We start from the raw sequence: 25,163 nt of genomic DNA on the forward strand, positions 1-25,163 counted from the left end.
TCCAGTGAGTCTCCAATCCTGTGGTCAGATGCCACCAGCGTTGGTATAGCAGCACATGAACCGGTTCTGGACTGTTTAGAGTGGCTCTCCAGCTCACAGCACTAGCTCTTGTGACAAGCTGCGGTCCAAGATGATGGAGAGATCATGTGGAAAGACACTGATCATCCTGCAGTTAGAGAAGGGCTTGGCTTAGCTGATTTCACAACAGGGATTATCATGATATTTGAATATTGAAGTAGGAAGTCAGAAATTCCTACTTCTGAGTTGGAATTTTTAATTGAAATTCACCCTCAATTCAGATTTCTAACTCATAAAACCGGAAAAGCCCCACCAACCCCGACTTCTCAATCCAAGATGGCAGCAGTGCAAGTAAATAGTAGTAAAACTATAAACGTTTAATGTGTACTACTACTACTACTACTGTTGTGTATTTGTGACTCAATAAATGAGCCATTCACAAAGAACTAACAATGCTCTGTCTGTGAAAATGCTTCATTGGTTTTTTAATGTGCCAGTTTTTTTTGTTTTTTTTTTTTGCATGAAATTCCCATCCACACTTAGGAGAAGACAAATTTCCAAAGTAAGGAAGAGGGGATTTTCCTCTAATAAATGAGTCACATTGTTCTGTCAGACAGGTGAAAAAATATTAGAATGCTAGAACATACATGCATGGGTGTCAGTGTGGCTAGGTGACCCACCCAGTTGACTTTTAGATGTGGGAAACAGTGTGTTTATATCTGACAGCATTAGTCAGAATGTTTAGATTGAGCTAAGATGGAGCATATCACATATTGGTCTTGGGTGACCACTTGTGAATAGATTTAACCTGTGGGAAACTGCACATACTGCTGCACATAAAAATATGCCTGCATACTGAATAAAACTGTAAGTATCCCGGGTGGTCCTTCACTGTTTCCGTGATGTTGAGCTAAATTTTAAATATTCCGATTATGCTGCAGCTGTAAATGTCCCAGTGTTTCACCAGTGCAGCTGTCTACATTTGTCTGCTAATGACGAGTTCATTTGAAGCAACAGTTTGGTTTGAACTGCCTGAGCAGGTTGTCTGTTGCCTGCCACCTGAGAGGGTCACGTTGTCCATGTGAAGGCGTAGGGTGATAAGGGTTGTCATGGTGGAATCTGGTTGGGCCAGACTTTGGAGTAGTTTGCTAAACAGATGCGTTCAGCAAACTTGTTCTCTCAAGGTCAATATTTATTTGAGGGAACAACAGGAGTATCAGAGTCCAGACTCAGCTCACTCGTATCATTTGCATTGATACTTTTCTTTTTGACTTCCACACTGATAACTTATTCCTGGTTTATTATTATAGATTTGGGGACATTAGAAGGGGTTAATAATAGTTGGAGGCTTCTGCGTTGGAAGTAGATCAACCTGCAAAGATGGCAGCCAGCACAGCTGCAGATCAGCTGAAGCTATAGGAAATGGAACCTGCCTGCAGTATTCTGTTGTTTGTGGAGGGATTTGCCATTGCCGTTCTAGTCAGAAGAATGAAGAGGCAGATCAGGAAAAAGAGTAACGCGATGTGTCCGTCTGCAATTCCCTCAGGCTCCAGCTGGATTGTAGTGGGATAAGGAGTTTGCATTCGAAGGCTCGGCCCATTGTGTTTGGCTGTGGATCACAGCCCCACTGAGGAGAGCCGAGGCCTGGTTTCCACTGTGAGCTGCTTCTTTTATTTGCCTCAGTGCAATATTGCTTACCCCAGCAACAAAATTCATGTCAAACACATGCATACACTTGCTCGTTCTCAGTGCGCGCCTCTCTGGGTGGTCTGTTAACATCCAGACAGAACAGAAGATTTTGTTGTCCAAATCAACCTGAAGCCATATTTTAGATGATTTGATAATATCTGAAGTGCTCACTGCGCTGCATCGTGCTTGTCCATCTGCAGCTTACATATAAAATAAACCTCAACAATCCTGGTGATTTATTTCAAGCTTTTGATCAACCCTGTAAGACTTCAAATTGCACTGCATTCAAGGCTTTTTCTTGCCTGCCTTTTAGTCCATGAAGGTCTTATGAAAACAAATTTGCAACGAGCATGTGTTTTGGGGGGAAACATTTAGAACCTGCTGTTGTATTTCCATGTGTTTCAGTGGTTTTATCCTCTGTTTCAAGCCATCTTTTCCTTGTTGTTTGTTTGGAAGATTAGTGTTTAGTGTGTGGGCAATTGGTGTAGAAAGTGATAAAGAGTGGGTGAAAGAATGGGAGGGATGGCAAAGCGCCCCAAGGCCATGTTAATAAGGACTCCCTCTTTCCCTTCTTCCATTCTTTTCTTTCTCTCTTTCTGTTTCTCTGCACTCCTCCCTCTGTTCCCTCGATGATAGCAGGAACAGCCAGATCATTGCTTCACTGTCTGGCGTTTTCTTTCTCTTGCCCACCCCTCCCAAACATGCTCCCTTCCTCTTGCTTTCTTCAGAGCCTTACTTTCATGTTTCCTCCCTCCTTTCAGTTTTCTCCAATAGTCAATCCCTCTCTTTGAATCCTCGGGCTGCAGATCAGCCCAGTGCCAGGAGAGTGAAGGAAAGGAGACATGAGGGCAAGTGGGTGGGTGGAAGGGAGAAAGGGTGGCTAGGGAGATGGAGGCATAACATCTTATGAGGATGATAGAGGAGTTGAAGGGTGGCCTGCACACTAAGCAGTGTCTCTGCAGCGCTTACTTTGCTACTTTCGTTGCACTTAACATCAGCGCTAATGATAAAGTTGTGAAAATTCATGACCACAAGAAAAAACAGAAGAAAATAAAGACATAATCGCCAAAGCTGTCCTTTGTCACTTGCACCAGTGCTGCTAGACATCTTTATAAATAGTAAACTGAGTTAGCTAGCAAAGGGGAAGTTGGTTCCTTTCTAACCGTTCAGTGCCAGCAGACACAAAACTATATTGCTTCACTTTTTTTCACAGTCGTAACAGTCAGTTGTGCCTTTGCTCATTCGGTTCTTTGCTGATGTATCAGTGTCTCTTTGTATGCAATTAAAGTAAATCGAGTGTCACAAATCTCTCTTTTATTAACCTATCATGTCCTCTCTGTTTTGACAGTATTGGCATAAAGGATGCTTCAGCTGCGAGGTCTGCAAAATGACTCTAAACATGAAGAATTACAAAGGCTTTGAGAAGAGACCATACTGCAATGCGTAAGTTGTCCCTAAGTTAATCGTTTTGCGTGTGTCAGTGAGCATGTCTCATGTTTTGTCCTCAAGCGATTCAGCCTGCATCCCTAAAACAGAGTGGCAGCAGTGTTTAATTTGTCCACAGCCTGAAATGGGAAAGAGTGTGTGTGTGTGTGTGTGTGTGTGTGTGTGTGTGTGTGTGTGTGTGTGTGTGTGTGTGTGTGTGTGTGTGTGTGTGTGTGTGTGTGTGTGTGTGTGTGTGCACTCATTTTGTAACCCAACTACGGCCTCTCTTTCCCTCCTCTGCTGTTTATCTGTGACTATTCCAGCTCCCCCTTCAGAGAAAACGCCTATATGTGGTGTGGGAAAGTGCTTCCCTCCCTTCTCCTCCTCAGCAGGGAGGGGGGGGTATCAACAAAGGAAATTCCTGAAGTTCCTCTACAGTGACACAGGCGGACACTGTGAAAACTACCATGTCCACTCATGCTTGAGCACTAAAGGCTCATCAGGAATCTGTGGAATTCCCCCCTCTCATTACTTATAATGATTTTCTTCTCCTCTGTGTGTTTGTGAGAGCTGAAGAGTGAATGCATGTTCAGAGGGGGGGGTGAGGAGAGGAGGCGTGGCTTCATGTTCTGACAAGCTCTTTTGCTGAACTGCCATTTTATTGTTGAGGAAATGACTCAAGACAACATGCTACTATTGTCACTTTCAACTTCAGTGAAAAAATAGAAGTGGCGCTAGTTATTGTCAGCACTGACCTGTAGGATTTAGCATTGTTTATGATTAAAACCTTCTTTTGGGTTTGGGTTGTCCGTATATCAGAGACATACAAACAGGGCAATTACAGAAGCCTTCAGTGCTAGAAATATAACTTCCACGGGTAGATAATGCTTTGAAATAATTGTGCAAGTAGGTGCCCTGAGGCGTTTCAAAATGGCCGTCAAGTCAGAAGGAGTTTGCGTATCGCTTTCTTACAAATGCATTGTCCTTGAGCACCTGGAGGGACACAAACATGTTGCATGCCTCATATCATGGTGTGTGTTGGTGCAGAAGCAGGGTGAGAAAAGGAGTTAAGAAATTCCCTTCCCCTCACCCTTTTAAAAAAAGAAACCGAGGTGGAAAACCCAGGTGTTTTTGTGCTGAAAGAAATGTGCTGAAATGTTGTTGCCTGTCCATGTTTTATTTTTTTATTCTACATAAATTGCAATCAGCCATGTCCCCCATCAGATAATACAGGTGTTTGCAGTTTGGTGTGCCCAGTTTAAAGTTTCCAGGGAATCTGATGCCCTCTCCCTGTCTCTATACTCATGGATCTGTGTGCCTTTTCCTCTCAAGTCAGAACATGTCTGACTTCTTGGAAAGCTGCGATTTAACCCGAGAAAGTAAGGTAGAAATGATTAACTGTCAGATGCGATAAGCCAAAACTGCGCTTAAATGCAAATCATTTCTGGGTGAAACTGCTGTGTGGGTCACCTCGTTCAGAGTAGACGCGTATCCATCCTTACATGTAAAGTTGAAAAGTAATTTACACTGCAGACATTCTGACCCTGCTTAACAGGAAAAGCAAAGGTGTCACTACAACAAACAATGGCTTCAAGCTGTGTAGCAGTGGACTCTGGAACTGAACCAACTAAATGGAATCGAATCATTACCATTAAACTATTTATTTATACTCATGCTTTTCCTACTGAAACATGTAAGTCATTTTTTTGTTGTCCCTGTATATGAACCATATTTACACTATAAAGAAGATGCAAGCAATTAAAGCATGAAATGCATCATAAAGCCATACAGATGCTGTATACTTTTGCAACTGTGCCTAATTGATACCTCTGACTTTCCCTGTTGGCTTAATTACAGCTCTATGACTGATTTTTGAATATCTGAGTTTTCCTGACTGCAGCAAATTCTTAGCCTAGCTGTGCTGGACCTCAGCCAAAACAGAGGTCTAATTATCCATAATGAGTGTAAATACCTGTTTGTAGATGTAATTATAAGCTTATATAAAATGATAATGTGGTAATGTTAAGTACCGTTATTAGTAGTAAACATTTCTGTCCTTGTTTTAGTGTGTAACTAAGACTTCTGTCACTACTTCCATTCACATTTATATTTTAGTTGTTAGCCTCCTACAACAGGTGACATCTCATCCTACTGTTACATTTGTTTACTAAAGATTAAAGTGGCCTCTTCTTTTCCCATTTTCTGTTTCCGATGTTCCCTCGGTAAGGCAGCAAGGCCCTTCAGAGCCTGTTTATTATACCTCTTTCCGTTTGTTTAAAACAGCCTTGTTTGAGTAAACATCATCAGTGGAAGAGCCTGTTGCTGCTTCAAGAAAGGAATGCAGCCTGCATCCCCTGTTATTATTCTGTGGGATAACTACTTTATCATTACTCCTCTATATTTGTCCTTAGTAACTGATACAGGCATTGTTTATTTTCCCTGTATTCCCATCCACCTCCTCTCTGAGAATCCCTGGTTAGATGCTACATTCACCAGGGGTTGTGGGAGATTTAGGAGGGCAGATAAGTAGACAGAAGAATTCATTATTTCCCCTGGAGACCTAAGGAGCCAGTGATGGGATACCGCCTTAATGACCGATGGTCAGATATTAATTTGGGCATCACTTTGGTGGTGGTATAGCTTCTCACAATCTCTTGATATACTGTTATCTTTTACAATGCAATTTCCTTCCATCCACTGGAGTTGGGCAATCTTCTCCATAGTCTGAGTATTCTGCCCCCCAGGGGCGGGCTGGGGTTAAAATTCAGCCCGGGAGCTTGGTTTGGAGAGGCAAACGGACAAACCATAATTTTAAGACAAGAGTACTTTATTTGCAGGTGCGTACTGCACCTGTGGCCACGAGAGCTGCAGCAGCCAGCGCTGCTGTGCTTAATTGGGTAAAAAAAAAAATTCTGATCACTGGCCGAACCTCCCGATGGCCACCACGCCCCTGCTGCCCCCCACCCCCTGTGAGATCGCCCGTAACCGATACCATCACGCCTCATTAAGGTAGCCCTGCCATCCTCCATAATCTATCCAGTTGTTATGTGATGACGTAGAATTCCATTTCCGGGTCCAAACTGTCACGTGATCAATATTCCGCAAGGTCCCTGGTTGTTTTAACCGATCCGACTCGAAAAAAACACACTCAGCTGTCATTTTACCGGTGAGAAAGAAAAGCGGAAATGGCTGCAGTTGATAAGGTATTTTACAATCATCTTTAATAGTGAACAGTCATTTGTTATGCCATTGCTGTTTATTTAGGAGCATTTTTACCCGGAAATGATGTCAGACTTTGTTTATATAGAATGGTAAATGAGTTAGACTACTGCTACTCTGGACCGTAAATGGTTGTCTATTAGCTCAACAGCTAAAACTGCATCAAGCCATCACATTTGTCCGGCTCTTGTCACGTTTCATCATCTTTGGGTTTATATCTGTTTTTATGTCTGTGAAATGGCTCACCACTTTTGCTTTTAGCCACGCCATCCCCACGCACACGGACAAACACACTCGATCAGTGACTCAAAAAGTCGATGAGATAAACTCTGCAAATGAACACTTAAATTAAGCTCTACGGGCTCATTAATTCCAAAGAGTGCAGAGATGCAAGCATAAGCTCACTTATCTCTCAAGTGTGCCTAATAGTAATAATATTAATAATCATAGTGCTGAATTAATGCACTAATGTAACAACAAGATTGATTGATTGCCAAGCTATAGCTGATCACTTTGACCGTAAGGCTTGTTCATCATAGTAAAGATAATAATTGCAATCATTTTGGTCAGTACTACAGTCTGGACCATGTGACATGATTATTTGTTATTTTAAAGAGCTTCATAGCAAAAATGGATGTGCATGCCCCCACTGGACTGTCACAGATCCTCAGATCATCGTCCGTCCTACTTGAGTTGATTTATTGATACATTGGAAGCTGACTGACAAAGAGGGCCAGGGTTAGCTATTGTATAATGGACCGTGCCATTCATGTGCAGCACAATAACTATGACTGTTGTTTGAAGATCTCCTACCTGTGTGTGTGCGTGCGTGTGTGTGTGTGTGTCTGTGTGTGTGTGTGTGTGTGTGTCTGTGTGTGTGTGTGTGTGTATTTTCTCGAGGCTACTGTTCAGATTTCACAGTTAGCTGCTCCTCAGTCAGCCATTTAACTTGTTGAGTGGGATACTGTGTAAATGTAGATGAAATGTTCCTGCTGAATGATGCATTACAACCTTTCCAGGTCTCACAGGGTCAAGCTGGCCACAGCATCTCCTGGTTCCACTATTCAAACAGGCCTCTCCTCCATCACAGTAGGCAGCTTGTGTGTGTGTGTGTGTGTGTGTGATTACACATGTGTGGCCTCCTTACTCCCCCCACTCCCCTCCATTTTGATCACTCCCCGTTTAGCCTTTGTGCATGTGTCACTGCTTCCCGTCTGCAACTTATTACCTTGTTATAGAAGCTGACAGACAGATGAGTGTTCTTTCGACTCATTCATGGCCCAGAACCACGAGCTTGGTTGCACACAGACAAACTTATAAAATCTCACTGAGTCACTAAGGTTGTATCTGAAATTCATAGACCCTTGAATGTAACAGCAGTTTCTACAAATGCATAAAAGGTGACATAAACAATGTTAACACAGATCAGCCACAAACTGTTACAAAACTACCACTACAAACCCATCGTCAGAGGAAAGATGAACACCTATTAGTTTCCTATCTTTGATAAAGGCACCATATACCTGGACCAATTCAAGGGATAGGCTTGTAAAATGGTCTATAGAGATGCTTGATAGCAGTCAGTTTGTGAAATTGTCTCCACACAGGTTGTTACATGAAATTGCTATATTGTCAGAAAACTGCTAGTTTGCTTTAAGTACTGTTATAAAAGAGAGAGAGATTCTTTAAAAATATTTATATAGGGTTAGCATCTGTGACACTGATGGCCTTTTCTAGACCTTAAGCATTATTTTGCCCTTTCATTTAAGATTTTAAAGACGGTAATTAATGCTTGCACTCAGCTGTGACAAGCGTTGCTTGTGTATGATAAACAAATGAAGCTAGTGTGTCTCTTTAGGAAAATGACTTTTTGCGTTAGGATGTCTGACAACAATGAAAGTGTGCTTTTATTTGCATCGTTTGATTAGCTCACCGAGCCTCAGCTGCTATCATAGCAAACCGCTACCTCTAAATGTGCAGAGAAGTGTGATGTCAGAAAAATGAGGACTGGCAGTGTGAGTGCCCATAAACCTACATGGGTTATGGATAAATGCAGAAACACTGTTTGGGTTTGCTGACGGTCGCAGAACTTGAGATTCCAACTTTACTCAATTTCTGCTGTTGTTCAGATTTGACTTTTTATTTTCTACTTCCCCCTTTTCTAAAATTATCCTTTTAAAATTAGCTGGTGTATGTGTTTTTTTGTTGTTGTTGTTGTTTTGTTTTGTTTTTTTAAAATAGTGTTTTAAGGTTTTTGTGATATTCTAAACACATCAGGATGAATGCTAATTCAGTTTGTTTTACCATGTTGTCAAGGAAACTGTAAACATATTGCCTAAATGGGTTACCCAGAGGCATGGAGAGAGGTTGGAGATTTTGAGGGTCACCCAGTGCTGAGAGGCAGGCTGAGAACTTGTATAAGTGTATATGAGCAGTTAGATAAGCTGTTTGGGCTCTTCCGCTCCTGCTGGACTACTGCCATGTTCTTTTGCAGCCTTAAGGACCACACTGAACTGGCAGGCACAATTATTTGTGGACCTGAAGGCTACTTGTACTCAGAAGCCTCCAGTGTATAAAAACAGTTACCCCCCCCCCCCCCCCCCCCCCCCCCCCACACACACACACACACACACACACTTAACTATTGATTGGAGTTTAGGCAGTTATTAAGTATGTGATGAACGGCTTCTGCTTGGTGTGCTGCACATGTGCATGTTTATGCTGACAGAAACAGTATTTATATTTGTTGTATGTGTTCCAGACAGCATTTTCTCCTGAGCAGCTGCAGTTTGGGTGGCTGTTACGGACCTGAGACCGTCAAGACAATTCCCAGAATCAATTGAGAAAAAAAAGATGTGCCTTCACACTCTGCTGAAGGGTGCTGCCCATGACATCATTCACACTCACCCACCATCTCTTTGACTCTGTTGCTGTGTTGGTTGCATGCTGTTCCTCTCTCAGGGCTGTACCCATTAGTGTGCGTGTGTGTGTGTGTGTGTGTGTGTGTGTGTGTGTGTGTGTGTGTGTGTGTGTGTGTGTGTGTGTGTGTGTGTGTGTGTGTGTATTTTTCCACACCTGCTATGGCTCCCCTCCAAAATCTTCAGCCTTGAGCCCCTGCCTCGTTTCCTCCTTTTTTTTCAGGCTACCTTGGCTCTCACTGACAGAGTATTGTGTTATACTGACATGCCTTTTGTATGCAGGGGCTCCTAACTCAACCTCAGGACCACCTCGAATAACAAATGCCCCCACAGTGGGGCCACAGACTGCACACTGCTTGACTTGTGCTGTTTTTCTGGGCTTGAGCATCACAATGAGCGTCTGAGTGGAAGCTGGCAGCTGCCTGTGTGTGTTTACTATGCATTTACAGTCTCTGCTGTTCTCTGTGTTTATTTTACAGACACTACCCCAAGTCAAGCTTCACCTGTGTGACTGACACTCCAGAGAACCTCCGCCTCAAACAGCAGAGCAAGATACAGAGCCAGGTAACCCACTGGGAATATGCACAGTATTCACTGCTAAGCTAAGCTCCAGTTCTACAACATACCAAGTGTTAACACTGTGAGATTTTTATACAAAAGAGGCAGTAAAAGTTGCATGCTTAATTTGAAAAACTTTTTAATGATTGAACTTGGTAGTAAATCTTTTCACACAGCCAACTTTGAGATAACGTAATCAGTCTTGCTCCGTTTCAGCGTCCAGCTGCATGCTCACAGCTTTAAAACAAAGGCCTGAGAAGTCAAGCATGAAATTAACACAAGTAAGACATTTGAGGCTGGGAGGCCCATGGTCATTCAATTGTATGACAAATGGAATATTATGGAGACAGAAGTTTTTTTTCCAAGATTTTTTTCTACAAACTAGAACAGCAACAGCTCCTCAGTTATATTTAAAAGATGTACAGTTTGGAAAGTATTAAAAGGGATGTTGCTTAAATCTGTTTTGCAACATTTCCTTTTATTGACATTTGAAGAACAAAAAAAAAAAAAAGTCCTCTTAGAGAAGGAGGCATTGCAACATTTATGGCTTTAATATCATTTGCCTAACTTGCAGAGCAATCCAGAAGGAGGTGCCTTTCAGTTAAATATGGTTATTTTGCCAAAGTTAAATTTAAATTCAGTTTGAAAAGTATGCAGTCAGGAAAAATAAAGTACTTTCAATGGAAACTGATTTTAAGGATGTTAAATCCACGCTGTTTGAACTGCAGAACATTTTTTCTTATAGTCAGTGTTTTCACAATAAAAGTCCCTCATCATTTCTGATAGTTTTGTAAAGGAAAGCAATCATTTCACCTGCTCTCATCAAATGCCGTTACAGAGAATAAGGGGTTTAGGTTGTAGTCCAACCTTCTTGTTTGAGGCTGCTGCTACTGTGTTACAGTCATTTGTTTGCTATTTATGATGGTTACAAGCTAGATTATAGCCCTAAAATATTGTATTTTATAAATTACCATGTTGGTGTAGATACAATATACCAGCACTCATGTGTGGGCCACTATTAATGCAGTTTGAATTTTTCTTGCTGTACAATTTTTTATTTTTTTTTCCTCCACCCAGGGTTTAGTGGGTGGAGACAAAAGTTTATCTGTGCTCCTATTTTTCTGCAATTATCTGTCTTGGTCTAATTTGTAAGCATAGAAAACACTACAATTGCCCCTGCCGCTGCTAAAATTACAAAGACCCAAAGGTAATATAAAATTTTAAAAAAAGAAAGCTCACTGACCAAAATATCCTTCTGAACTGGGTCATTTGTTATTGCCTTAATAGAAAAGAGAAAGCTACGATAGAGACTCACTAAAATGGTTTTCCTCTTTGCTCGCAGTTAAATTTAGGATGTCAAATCACAGCTAGAGGAGGAATAAAGTGTTAATATCTGCTTGCAAAGTTGTTGTGGCCATTTTCAGTTTCACTTCTCTACATAATATTTTGATGACTGGGCTTTGGATACTAGTATTCTAGGAACTTGTCTAAGTCCACTAAAGTAAGCACAGGAAAACACATTCATACAGATTTTTACAAAGATTGGTGTAAATCTTTCAGCACAGTTTTAGCCTCTAATTACAAAAAAAAAAAAAAAAACTATACGAGATGCACAACTGTAGAAACCTTTTTACTTTGAAGAAAGACAATGGCACACAATCACCAAGAAACTGAAGGAGACGCTTGTTTTCTCAGCATGTAGTAGATGAGCAAATGTTGTGCAGAGAGGGAGGCAGGGCTTAGCCGTATCTTATCTGAAAGTCAGTGTCAAACACTAGAGATGAGAGTGGGATGTGTATGTGACGAGGGGTTTTGTGGAGTATGGGGTGAGGAATAGCGGTCATATGGGGAGGGGGATGACCGAGGAATCGAGGGACAGATGGTGTTTTTCTACTTGGGTTGTGCATCCAAACAGCCCCCACAAAGACTCAACCATATACCGAGAGAGAGTCATTATGCTAATGGTTCATTGTATTCACTAGCCACAAGTCCCAGATAATACTATGCTAAACATGTTAAGATAAGATAAGATAGTGTTTATTTGTCACATGCACAGTTATACACAGTACAATGCACAGTGAAATGTATTTTGTACCTGCAACCATATATACACACTTATATATGTTTATATACTTATATGTTTTTGTGCATGGGTGAAATTTAATAATAATAACTTTATAAAGGGGCAGCACGGTGGCGCAGTGGTTAGCACTGCTGCCTCACAGTTAGAATAACATGTGGAAGGTCTGGGTTCGATTCCGCCTTGGCCCAGGCCTCTCCCTCTCTCCCCGTGCTTGCGTGGGTTTCCTCCGGGTACTCCGGTTTCCTCCCACATTCCAAAAGCCTGCACTTACTTAGGTTAGGTTAATTGGAAACTATAAATTGCCCATAGGTGTGAAAGGTTGTTTGTGTCTCTGCGACAGGCTGGCGACCTGTTCAGGGTGTACCCTGCCTCTCACCCTATGACAGCTGGGATAGGCTCCAGCCCCCGAATGATGGATGGATGGAACTTTATTAATATAGCATTTCTTAATAGTTATAAAATACATCACAATTTGGATAACATCTCAGAAATGTGCATATTCCAACATACAGTAAATACAGACGTACATTCAAGCATCCATTCGTATGTTCATACAGGCACACCTGTATACAGGTGATGTTGTAAATCAGTGTTTAAAGAAAAGCCAGTCGATAAAAATGAGTTTTATAGAAATGAGCAGCTGTTTCAAAATGAGCCATTGATTCAGTGCATCTGGATCTGAAATGAGAACAAACAATGAGGTCTTAGCAGATCTGCTATATAAGCAGGAGCCGCTGAGAAGCTCACGTGAAAAATGAGCTAAAATAAAGTGCGGATACCCAAGTTATTGGGTGACAGTAATGGTTTGATTTTTGTAATGTTTCTTAATTGACGGAAACAAGACTTGGTGAGCTTGGAGATGTGAGACATGTTGGGTCGGGGGCACTAGAACCAGTGTAGAGATGGATAGAGAGTACTGTCAGGCACTGACACTTTTATTTATAGTCTCCTTTGCCGTTGTGTAATGTTACAGTGGAAAATATGAAAATATGATTTCACAGAAGAAAAAAAAAACCTTTAACAAAGTGGTCAACTCCTGGCAATGACCTTTTAATTTGTGTTTTTTAGCAGAAGTGGTTAATTGTGCTGCCAGTTCACCAGACCCCCGCTCCCCCCCCAAAAAAAACAAAAAACAAAAAATTGTAAAACTTCCTATTAACTGCTGAATGATTTGAACTTAAGTTCCCCCCAAATGACACTTTATGTTTTAAGTGTTTCGGTGCCAGCATAATAAAGTTGAGGGGAGGTTTGTTTGTGGAGCTCTGTAACCGTCTAACTCCTCACCACCACCACACTGCCGCTGCTGCGTTGCTACGAAACCCTATTGCTATGGTAGCAGGGTAGAGGTTTGTCACACCTCATTACTAGACTTTGCGGGAGGAAGACAGAAAAAGAGAAAAAAAAAAAAACGAGAGAGAAACGAATTAGGAAGGAGGAGAGGGAGAGCAATGAATTGCACATGAGCAAGGGTGGGGAGAAAAGGGAAGAGATGGGACGGCACTGACACAGAAAGAGGGAGGAGTGTGTGGTGAAAGAGGAAGAGATAAAAGTGAAATTCCCAGAGGAAGGAAGGCTAGAGGAATGCAAATGGAAGCAACGCGAAAGATTATAATGAGGAAAAGCTCCAGCTTTATGGGGATGACTGACTGTTGCCGTTGAAGCAGTAAAATATGAATGAATGAAAAAGGAGCACGGCAAGAGTGGCTTGTGGGTGGGGAAGGAAAGCAGAGCTGTGATTGGAGGAGAAGAAGCTGTTGCATAGATCCCTAAAGACAAAGGAGACAGGCTTGATGAGTAAAAGAAAAAAATGTGGGAAGGATCATATGTTTAACAGAGAAGCGCAAAGAATGAAAGAAGAGCTGGGTCGAGGTCACATTAATCTTCTTCGCTTATCTTTGTGCGCATGCTTGAAAGCTGTATATAATTTCCCATTTAAAGAGCATCCGCTATAGTTTTGCCTCATTTTTTTCTCAGTGGACGTCACACCGAGGGTGACAGCAGAAATGGACCAATAACAGCGCATCACCTACGCACAACATGAGCTGTGAATCACAGTAACATTGTGTCATCACAAGGCATTGGGAGATGAGAGGAGGATTGGTCAGCACTCTATTGAGCAGTGTCAGACATTATGTGGATGTCTGGGGGGGGGGGGGGGGGGGGGGTGCAATGGTGAAGCTTTGTTTCCTGGTAATAGACTGTGCAGGCAGGCGCCCTCAATCTTGGAGGAGTGCAGGAAATCAGCGCAGTCACCATGGAGGCATGGACAAGGTTTCAGTGTGGGGAGGTGGAGTGGAAATGTCTTTAAAAAGATCACATAGAGAAGAGCTAGAATGTGTAACGCTTCTAGTTCAGAAATAAAATGTGTCTTCCTGTTTCAGGTTTGTAAAGTGGTGTAAGTGGTTGTGGGTTTGAGTGCCCCAGCTCACCCACGGGGCAGCAGTAAGGGAGAGCTCCACGCTTTGCAATTTCTGATTCTCATCTGACGTTACATGGGCAGGACATTTCCTCCTCTGCCCCTTAGGGTCAGAATAGGGTGGGAAGGCTGGAAAAAAACACACACACACTGCTTGTTGCACAGCACCTCTCATTTTAACCATATATGGCTGTCACCACGTCCTGTATGTGAGGCCTTCAGTCACTCAAGCAAGCAGGAAGTTAACGTCACCACAGAAGACAAAGCCGTGTATGCAGGGCAAACCCTGCTCGGCACACACACCCACACACCCGCACACCCACACCCACACACACACATACACACACTTTTCAGTTGCAGACCTCTGCAGAAAAGCTTCTGAATTTGACTAAAGAGGCCAAAACCAGCTTTGTTGTATTTTGTCATCCAGCTTCTGCTTGATGCATATAAATAAACTAATGCAATGAAATGGTAATAAAATTATGGTAAAACAGGACATTTCATGTTTTTACATGTACGCTTCAAACTAAAAAAAAAAAAAAAAGAAAAATTGTGAGACATCTCGATGATCTCAAGAAAATATCACAAACTAATCCTCATCCAGATATCCTGGATCCAGGGATTCGATTCGTGCGTGGTGTGGAGGGGATTTTCAGCCTTGGCAGCGGTCTGCAGTTTTGGACTGCCGATGAGTCGCATGTGGTACATTTCTTTGAATATGATCTAAACCTTCTTATGGAAATACCTGATAAAGAAAATGCTAAATTTATCAACTGATAGTTGTTACTGTTATTTTCACAGAATCGGTGTTACCATTTTTAGTCGTTGTTGAGCTGTGATAAAGCCAACAATAAAACAATTTTCTTCCGTCCTTCTTTTTTTTAAGATATTGAAGTAATTTTAAAGAAGAAGCCAGAAACTATCACGCCTGATTGTCAATCCTCAGAATTATGAATATGATTTGTTGAAAGAATCTAGGTCACGGCATCTATGAATAATCATTTGCACTGCATTTGCTGGATTTTCCTTGTTGACTCACAAAAGCACTGAAACTGTTGATGCGAATGTATAATTCATTTTACATGGAATTTGCCCGGCGTGTTGACCTTGCCTTTGTTTCTAACGCGATCCTGTTTGCTGTGCAGGTTCTTTACAGGGAGGACTTTGAGAAGAATAAAGGGAAGGGTTTCAGCGTGGTCGCAGACACACCAGAGATGCAAAGAATTAAGAAAACGCAGGATCAAATCAGCAATGTAAGTGTCACCAAAATAAGTACTCCATTTACTCCACTTGTCTGTCTCTCTAAATCTTAATAAAGCAGACTGAATATTTGGAGCTCTTTCTCTGTTGTTTTCCCCCAACCCTCACAGCCTGCTAGGAAGCCAGTCTAGTCTGTGTTGATTAGTTTCCCTGTGTGACTATAATCTCTGCCAATATTGAACTGAGGATTTCTTCTCTGGAGGATGATTGGTGTACATGAAGTGCTCTGGAAAGGGCTCTTTAAGATTTACTGATTTCACTGCTTTAAAGGAAAGCTGTGGTATTTTTAATCTTTTGTGCCTCATTTTTTTAAAAAAGTGGGACTAAAATGTTTGGAATCAGTCCAATATTCAGTGAGATCGCTGTTCTCATTCAAACAGTAAGACATATTTGTAATGTCTTCTACCTCTGCCTCCTCTTCCGCTCAACCTGCAGCCACACTCTCATCCACATCCATTCTGCTCCACCCCAGTCTCCAGACTTTCACCTTGTTAGCTCTCCTCCTCAGGCTTTGGGAACCCACCTGACTCAGCTGCTCCACTCCGGAGTCTACTTGACAGGATTGTTTTCCATACTCCGGATCCTCCTCAATGGGCTTCAGTTGCCTTGCTGCTCTGCACAGCACTTAGCTCGCTTGGTTCTCCATGTGCCTAGTCATCCACTCTTTCCTGTTCCATTCAAAGCTCCAATAATTATTCATCTTCTATCTTACTAAAGTCCCCTTTATATGCATCTATCAGTCTAGTCATCTCTGGCTTATGATATGGCAGCCTGCTTATCAAAATGTCTCTAAAGAAGCACTGGTGGAAAAGCATTGCTAGGCAACTGAGCGTGCCACGATTGTTGAGTGCAGCATGGGAAATTAGAAAATTGTATGAACAAAATTATTTGTTAAAAATGTAGCAATTTGTAATGAGGAGGGGGCACCACCAACATCCCGATAACCAGAACCTGCAAATCAGCTGCTGTAAATGGCAGGGGTCAGCTGTCTGTGTCAAAGGGAGGGGCTCGCTTAAGCTACTGACTAGTTCAGGCTGCATTCACAGTACGTTTTTATTTCATTATCATTTTACAATCTCTGTACAGATGAGTGTTTTGACACAGTTCGTGTGACCTTAACTGTACCCTTGACAAGAAGCGGAGAGCTGTTTTTTCCTGCAGAATGGAGAGAGAAGTACAGTGTCAAAAAAAATGTGAGAAAATAAAGTCTAGGTGTTGAAAAAAAATCCTTTAAAGCATAGATATAGCCTTGCTTGATACTAAAGCTTCGTATTTTATTATTGTGGAAGCTGCCAGAATAATGGGACTTATTTTTGTATTCATTTTCTGCTACATTTCCTAATTGCTTTTGCCTCCTCCAGCTCAAGCCTCATGGAGCTTCCCCAGATTATGATCTCAAGTTTTCCAGTGTTTTGCATATTGTTGCTGTTAATCGTCTTTCATCCTCCTACTTAGTCACTGTCATCAGTAACTGCAGGGCTGCTTTTGCTCTCACTGGTCCTTATATATGGTAAAGGAATAATCTTCCGCTCTCCTTCACTCTCATCTCCTCTCCCTCTGCCCCCGTTATTGATTTACCATTTCTCTGTAAATACACAACAGGAATGTAGAACGCAAGGTGTTCACCTCGCGTCCCCAGTCTGCTTAAATCAGCTGTGAAGACCTTTTTATTTCCATGTGAAACGCACTCACACACACACACACACACAAAACATACGTCTTTATACATATCCAGCTCTACACCGGCCTCACTAATGGCATAATTGGTGTGGAGGGTGATGCATAATTACTGCTTTCATGTGATGAAAGATCTTGCATGTTGGAGATTAAGGAAGGTCTGCAAAGCAGGGAAACAAACACATATATTACATGTATTTATGGGTCCGCACACAAGCCACATCAAGATGACAATTTCACTATGGGAGTGGTGGATTTAGGCGCATCGTGAAGTGGTTTTAGTCGTAACTGATAAACGAGACATCTGCTTGCAATCAGTTTGTCATTCACAGCCAATCATAAAGGAAGCACTCCAGATTTTTTCCTCTTCTCTGGACACTGAGAAACAAACTATTTTAAACCCTCTTCTAGACTTATCCCCCCCCCCCCTCCCCCCATTTCCTGCCACTAGCAAAGATTGAAAAGAATCCGGGAGGGGGTGTGGGGTTCAGCAGCAGCAGCAGTCAGGGCAAGTCCTGTAAATCCACACACACCATCTGTTCAACCTGCTCCTTCAAAACAAACTAAAATAATCTCCCTCACATACTCTCACTTAGCATATTGCACTTGAGAATAGCCACTGTGTTCTCCCAGTCACTCGCTTCACTGTCCTTGCACAAACACTCCGTCATCCCATCCAGCCTGTGAATACACTCCTCACTGACGCCACCAGCACAGTGGGCCCTTTGAGCTGGGGCTTAAGCGGGAACAGAGTCGGGAGGTTGTAAATCTTGACCGAGGCACTGTTGAGTCAGTCTGTTATCAGCCTGGTAATAAGGAGACGGGTTATTTAGTGCAGTCATAGAGCAGTCACTCAGTTTCAGTTTCATCAGTGCCGCCTGTTTGATTTTGTAACACTGAGTGCAGCCTTTGTCACACTGTCTGGAGAAACGGTCACGAAGTCTACCTGAATATCTAATTCTCCTGCATTTTTTTTTATTTTTGTTCACTTACACCTCAGCGTACGACTTCAGTTATACTTCCAACTCTAGTGATTTGCTTCCATTTAATATGCTTAGTCATATAACCCCACCCTTCTCCTGTTCCTCTGTGGTGCCTTTTGACTCTTGCTCTGTCATTCTCACCAAGTGTACAAGACACAGGGATTTGGGTTGGATTTTGTTCACTGCATTCCTCCTCTGCTTTTGTGTGTGTGTGTGTGTGTGTGTGTGTTTCACCTGTTTGTCTGATGTGTCAACAAGCCGTTGCTATACACCTACATGCTCGTACTACTTCCGGCGCCTGAGATGTCATTTCCTCTCAACATCAAGCTGCGTCCCTGAGCATTTTCTGCAAATAGTGCGCCCCACCTATCTCCACAAACACATAGAGGCCAGAGGGCAAATTGGAGACCCCTGGTGGATGGAAAACGAACTGCACCGAGCAACAGAGTCCAGAGAGGAAAACCGCATGTGCAGATTAGAAGCTCCTAAGTGAAGGTGCATCATTCCTCGTCTTCATGAATGACCTGTATGTGTTTGTGTGTTGCAGATTAAGTACCATGAGGAGTTTGAGAAGAAGAAGGTGGGAGAGGGTCCACAAATTCAGCCAGGCAACCCCAGTGCAGGTATTTCACCCTCAAACTCAATTAGTGTCGAAAAGTATCTAATAGTTTACTGACCAGCAATTAACAGTAAATTTAGTAGAAAAATAGTAGGTGGATGTGAAGAAAGCATCCTATGAATTCATTCAAATCCACCAAAATAAAAAAACAAAAATATCTGAATCCATGAACTGGAAAAATATACATAAACTGAACCTTTCTGGTTTTCCAAGAAGAGTAGACAAAGTTGCGTTTTTCCTAAGGTTTCTCGACTTGTCTGTGCTTGGTTCCTTCCTGCCAGAGGCTATTGGAGCTCATCTGTCTACATGTTTCCTAGTCTCAGCTCTCAGGGATTTGGGTTGCAACTTATTCACTGCACTCCTCTGCTTTTAATCTTCTCAGCCATAAATGGCTGCATTACTGCAAGCACAATTCTGTTTCCCAATCACAGCTGAAATCACAATTGTGCATAATCTATTTTATTCCTTGCTCAAGTCAACCGATTGTTTGCTCCAGCTCAGACCTAGAAACTTTGCAGTAATAAATACAAACAGCACGAGCAGTCAGAACAGTGCTTTAAGCATTAGGAGGTAAGTGAGGAAGTATGACTAGTCAGCCTGCTATTTGTATTTTGTGTGCCTGTTCGGCACCTTTACACAGAGAGGCATTGTTTAGAAGGTTGTGAAATCAAGACCCATTGCATGCGTGTCTTGGCTTTCCATGTTTTTGAAATGTTTACTCTGAAAAAGCTCTTGTGCACACAGTAAACAATAAACACACAGCTTGTATGCATGGAAAATAAATGCAAATGAATTCCTAATTATAGATTGCGCTGAGCCTGTATTTATGACAGACTGGAAACTCATGAATGTAGCCTTTGCGGAGCTACAAAAGTGATAGTGCTGCAGACTCAACGCTGCACGCTGTGTAACAATCACCTGTGCCTCAATTTTTTTACATCTGTTTATTACTTTTTATAGTTATTTATCTAATTACTTATGAGTTGTGTACCTTTACTGTGTGGTTGTGTAATGTAGGTCTGTGTAACTTAATGTGTGTAATGCATTTTAAACTTTAACCCTCAAGTGACCAAACTGTTTCATCAATGAAAATGACCAAGTGCGGTCATTTCTGACCCTGTTATTTTATATAGGAGAATGTTTTTAATACAAAAATAGTATTATACAACTTCTCACAAAACACATTTTCTTCATTTTAGTGCTGCTACAAAATAAATAAATATTTAGGTGTGTTTGAGTGGCACCAAATAAAGATGAGCTGGTGATTCCTTAATACTTTGATCAACAGCAAATTGACCAAAGTGTTTTTTTCTCTCTGTATTCTTTGTTACTTACTTGCTACATGATTCTATATAAAACAAAATGTATACAAACATCTGGATTGTAAATTTGTAATACGTAAACTGCTTAAAATATTTAGATTACTGAAATATCTGAAGATGTTAACTCTCAAAAAAAAAAAAGTCTAATTATGGAATATTGACAAAAAATTACAATAAAATCATAAAATCAATCTTTTACAAAAACAAAACAAATGACAGACACACACACTTATCTGTGGTTTCAAATGACCCCACACAGCTTTCCATTATCCTTGCCAGTAGCAAGTTCCTTTTAAACTTTGGTATTAGCTAAAGTATTATTGGTTGAAGTTCATGCTAGGATTAAAATATTACAGAGCGGCATATAAATTTATAGCTGGGATCATAAATGAACCACATGGTTTGTGAAGGTTAAAGCACAAAAACGTACTTCTAAGACTTCATTAAAAAAAAAAAAAAAAAAAATGTTTATTCGAACTCATTCATTTGTCCTCTGCTCCTTTATCAGGTGCTTACCAGCAGCCTGCCGCCCCTCAGAACTACCACTATGATCCTGCTCCTGAACCAGCGCGCCAGGCGGCCGCTGCCCCGCCTCCCGGTGCTGGGGTACGTCCTTCACTCTCCAAATTACAAGAATCAGAAGATTTGTTGTAATGTAATAATGGCAAAGGACAAAAACAACCTTTCAGTGATAATTTAGCTCATTTTTAGTGGACTGTAACCACAGCCGCTGGTTCATGAACCAGCTGAACTCATTCTTTTTGCTATTTCCCGACAGAAGCGATACAGGGCAGTGTATGACTACTCTGCCGCCGATGAGGATGAAGTTTCCTTTATGGATGGAGATGTGATCGTAGACGTGCAGCAGATCGATGAAGGCTGGATGTATGGCCGCGTGGAGCGCACCGGCCAGCAGGGCATGCTGCCTGCCAACTATGTGGAGGCCATCTGAGTGAGAGGGAAAGAAAAAGTGGGAGAAAAAAAAGAGAGGAGGAGATAGAGAAAGGGAGGGAAAGTAGGAGAGGAAAAGCCCAGTGCCATCTCATCTTAGCGCCGCTTTCTCTTATTTTTACTCTTGTTCCCTAATCTGTCCTGTGAGACCCTGAAACCCCTCCCTTCCGCATCCCTGCTCTGCTCTCACCGTTTGTCAGCCACAGACACCCTCTATCTAGCTCTCTGTCCTTTCGTCTGTCTGCCTGCCTGCCTGCTTCTCTCTTCATCCGTCTTTGCTGATGTCGCTCTGTTTGGATGTTCATCATCCTCTTTGTCCCCATCCTGGCTCCACTCTCATGCAGCTGCAAGTGGGAATGGAAAGTCCTCAAAGACAACTTCACAGTTCTTTGCAATATGTCAGGGGTCCATGCCGCGTCACACAGCTCCATCCTAGCTATGCCACTTAACAATCCTGCCACCAAAACATGCAAAAATAAAGAAGAAAATGTAAAAAAAAAAAAAAAAAAAAAATCTCACAAGTGAGTCAACACTGCAGACATTATGCTGTGGAGAAACTAATTCAAAGTGTCTTTGAGTGGCTTTTTAATAGGCCCATCTGTTTGCATTTGTTTCTTTAATTTTGCGCCGTGATCTTGGCCAGACTGGAAACGCAGTGTAGAATCTCAGTCTGTCTAAGCTTGAATATTTTTGACTTGAGTACATTCCTTTAACCTCTAACTCTCTTGCTGTTGCATCAGTCCGCCAGTTTTCAGTCTTAACAGAGAGGTTTTTAATATATTTATAGATGGACACACAGCTCGCCAGTCTGCTCAAGCAGGCACTGTCGCATTCAGCGCCGCGTTGGTGTCAAACTGGAATCATAGCCTAACTGTAGAGCACCTCCTGTAGAGCCTTTCTGAGGCTTCCTGGATACAGGAGGGGTCAGGGACATGTTAGGGGATTTCACCAGGCTTTCACTTGCAGCCTCACTGAAAACACCACCTGCATGTATAGTCTACACACCTTTTTATTCCTGATTTTGCAGCCTAAATGCCTTCAGTCCTGTGAGAATCACAAAAGGTGTGGTGATCAAGATTAAGCTATTTGGAAAAAAGAAATTCTTTGCTGCAGAATGGCCATCAAAGAAATCATTTATAAAAGACGAGGCCAAGCACAACTCGATATTGTGAATCTTTTATTTGAATTTCATTCCTCTGTTTCTGTGAGAGTACATTCCAGTTTTCTTTTTTACTTTTTCATTTAACGTGAGAATCTTTTGAATTCCCGGCTGTGGTAGATGTTGTCATTTTTCCTCATTCTGTTCTTCCTGAAATGCCCTTGCTGTTATAAGATGTTTATTTTCACAAAAAAACAAAAAAAAAAAACAGATCAGTGTGTTTAATGAAATAAACCAGCAACACAATTTGCAAGGCAGGAAATGAGAATTTATGGAGTCGCAGTATTAGATCGGTTGTGGGATTAATGAACTTGCAGTTTCAGAGCAGCGCTGGTTGCTCGTCGTTAAAGCCCGTTTCTGATCAGTGGATCTGTCTCATGAAGTTTATTGTTCTTCAGCTTCTAAGAAAGAGTCAAGTTTAGATGAAATTATTTAAAATGCACCTGAAACGTAGTTTTATTGTCTCCTCTGGTCATTTAAACATCTATAAAAGCGAGTGTCACCTGTGTCCGGGCAAGGCACTGTTTTCGGTCCACATGGCAGGTGAATCCCAGCTCCAGCCAGCTCTCATTAGCTGGTAACTAAATGTTAAAATGGTTTCCGAGCATGAAATGAAGCATTTATGTTGCTGGCTCTTTTTTTTTTTTTTTTTTTTACAGACAGGCTGTCTTTTTCTCCCATGCAAATACTATTTCTGTGACAACCATAACACATTAAATTGTCATTGTAGTCGCCATTCCACCGTGGTGTAAATAATGTCACAGCCCCCCCCTGACCTTATGCACATTCTTGCTATTTCATACCCCTGTGATGCACTGTGACTGTCACAGACATGAGCAATCCGGGTGGGGCATCTTTACGACGGAGCTGGGGGGAGCAGGGAGGGAGGGGATTTCAGCTTTATTAAGTGAAATGAGGCTCTCACTATGTAGCTAGATGACATTGTAAAATTGTATATGTATCATAAATGTAAGTTAGGGGGAATTGTTTTTACAGGTCATGGTGCTCTGGGAAGTGGCTTGCCTGCAGATAAGTGTTTCAATTTTTTGTGAATGTGGGGAAGTTGAATTTTTTTTTCCTTTTTCTTTTAAAGCTGACTCACGGTTGGTGCAAGTTGTCAGTTGGTGTTGAACAATCAAGCTCTTTAATGTGATGAATTGTGACAGTGCTGATGAAGAAAACAAAACACTGAATCAGGAAAAAAAAAAAGACATCTAACCTTCTAGCAAATGAAAATGAGTGAACACACTGTACACTTACCTTTCCTGCATTTTGCATTAATCCCTGTTTGACAACAGGATATCTGCAAAACAGACAGTCGATTGGAAAGTTGTATTAGAGCTCACAGTTGTGTGTATCTCTGGGGTAAATTGAGGGATTTTGTGGTTTGGCTTTGAGTGAAATGATTGTTGTTCCTGGCTTATGGTGGCATTTTGCCCAGATTTAATTAATAACAAAGCTACTTATACTGGTAGCCTTTGGATTGCATCCAATCCAAACTCTCTTTTATCCCAAGTGTGTTGATTGTTGTCAGTTGGTGGTGTGGATGAAATGGTGTGGGGGGGGTGGGAATGGCCAAGACAGCCAGTGTTGTTTAAGTGTGGCTCAGGAGGGATTCGATTAAGGGACTGAAGGCGGCGATCCGTTTGATCGCCATCTCTCAGTCTGTGAGACGGGGCAAGTTGTTTGTCTGACCTGGATGTTAGTCAGGAGTTCACCTCTTTGCGCCAAATATGCTCCTCTGCTCTTGTCATCACTACTGAACCCCAACTTCATATCATAACCCTGCTTCCGTTCTGTTTCTCTTATTATCCTGTTCAACCTCCTGCTGCAGTCCCTCTTTCCTCCAGCCTTCATCACAGGCTCCTGTGCTTCTGAGGAATCATCCCTTGCTTCTATGATACTGGTTATATACTGTAGACTTTGCAGACTGAAATCATATAATCCACAACTGCAGGTTTAGCATTCAGACCCGTGCATTCCATCTTAAATTGTTTTTGTTTTTGATATAATTTTGTTATTTTTTTAAATAAAAAAAGAATAAATATACCATATGCATATTGACATACACATGTATTCCACACTCAGAATACATCCTCAGATTAAGGACCTGATATCATCTGTTGCCCTGATACAGCACTTCAAATTGTACTTATGATTCTGCAGATTCAATAAAATGTCTTTTTTTTCTCAGACTGCTCTGCGTGCGGTGTCTTCATAATAGTGAAGCAAATGTAAACATTTTGTACCGTGGGAAAAGAATAATAAAAAAATAGGCTGGATGGTGGGTGTAAGGGACTTAGGGGAGATTTTATCCCTCCATAAATGAGGAAGTGAATTCATTGTGCTGATTAATGAAGCAATAAGTTCAGTTAGCTGAGTGTTTTGGGGTTTGGTTATAGTCTCAAAATGCTTAATTAAAGGACCTTCATTAGTGTGCTTGTGGTAATAAATGAAGGTAGTTCCACAATGGAGAACCAAAAACAAACTGAATAGTTTATATAACAGTGTGTATTACTCCCTTCACAGAACCAGAACTTGAAAGTGGGAAACACTGGTGCACAACTGAGCAAGAACACAAGTACATCCGAGTCTCTAGTTTAAGATCTTGAGGACCAGCTGATGATCTCACAGGTCCCTGACTGGCAGCTTGATTAAATATTAACTGCAAAGCAGTGAATATTTGAAGAAGTGAATCCAGCACTGAAGAATTGAATCCAGGGTGTTTTCTTTAGGCAGTCTAAAAGAAAAATCTATGTAAAACCAAACTGTGTCTGCATTAAATCAGTGAATATACACAGGAAGGAATCTAACATTAACGAGGGAGAAACGCAATGCCGCGCAGAACATTGTCGTCCCTCTTGTG

General features: G+C 41.7%; 1 protein-coding gene across 1 annotated transcript in view; it reads left to right on the forward strand.

Moving 5' to 3' along the window:
* lasp1 (LIM and SH3 protein 1) overlaps window positions 1–24,492 on the forward strand; it is a 31,169-nt gene extending 6,677 nt beyond the window's left edge. Inside the window, exons 2-7 of the mRNA XM_030735289.1 lie at window positions 3,056–3,150; window positions 9,749–9,833; window positions 15,472–15,579; window positions 18,794–18,869; window positions 20,696–20,793; window positions 20,966–24,492. Of these exons, the coding sequence (XP_030591149.1) occupies window positions 3,056–3,150; window positions 9,749–9,833; window positions 15,472–15,579; window positions 18,794–18,869; window positions 20,696–20,793; window positions 20,966–21,139 (636 nt within the window). The 3' untranslated portion in view covers window positions 21,140–24,492. The remainder of the gene's footprint in view (window positions 1–3,055; window positions 3,151–9,748; window positions 9,834–15,471; window positions 15,580–18,793; window positions 18,870–20,695; window positions 20,794–20,965) is intronic.
* Window positions 24,493–25,163: the final 671 nt, after the last annotated feature.

Source organism: Archocentrus centrarchus, chromosome 8, assembly GCF_007364275.1.
Source record: "Archocentrus centrarchus isolate MPI-CPG fArcCen1 chromosome 8, fArcCen1, whole genome shotgun sequence".
Classification (NCBI taxonomy): domain Eukaryota; kingdom Metazoa; phylum Chordata; class Actinopteri; order Cichliformes; family Cichlidae; genus Archocentrus; species Archocentrus centrarchus.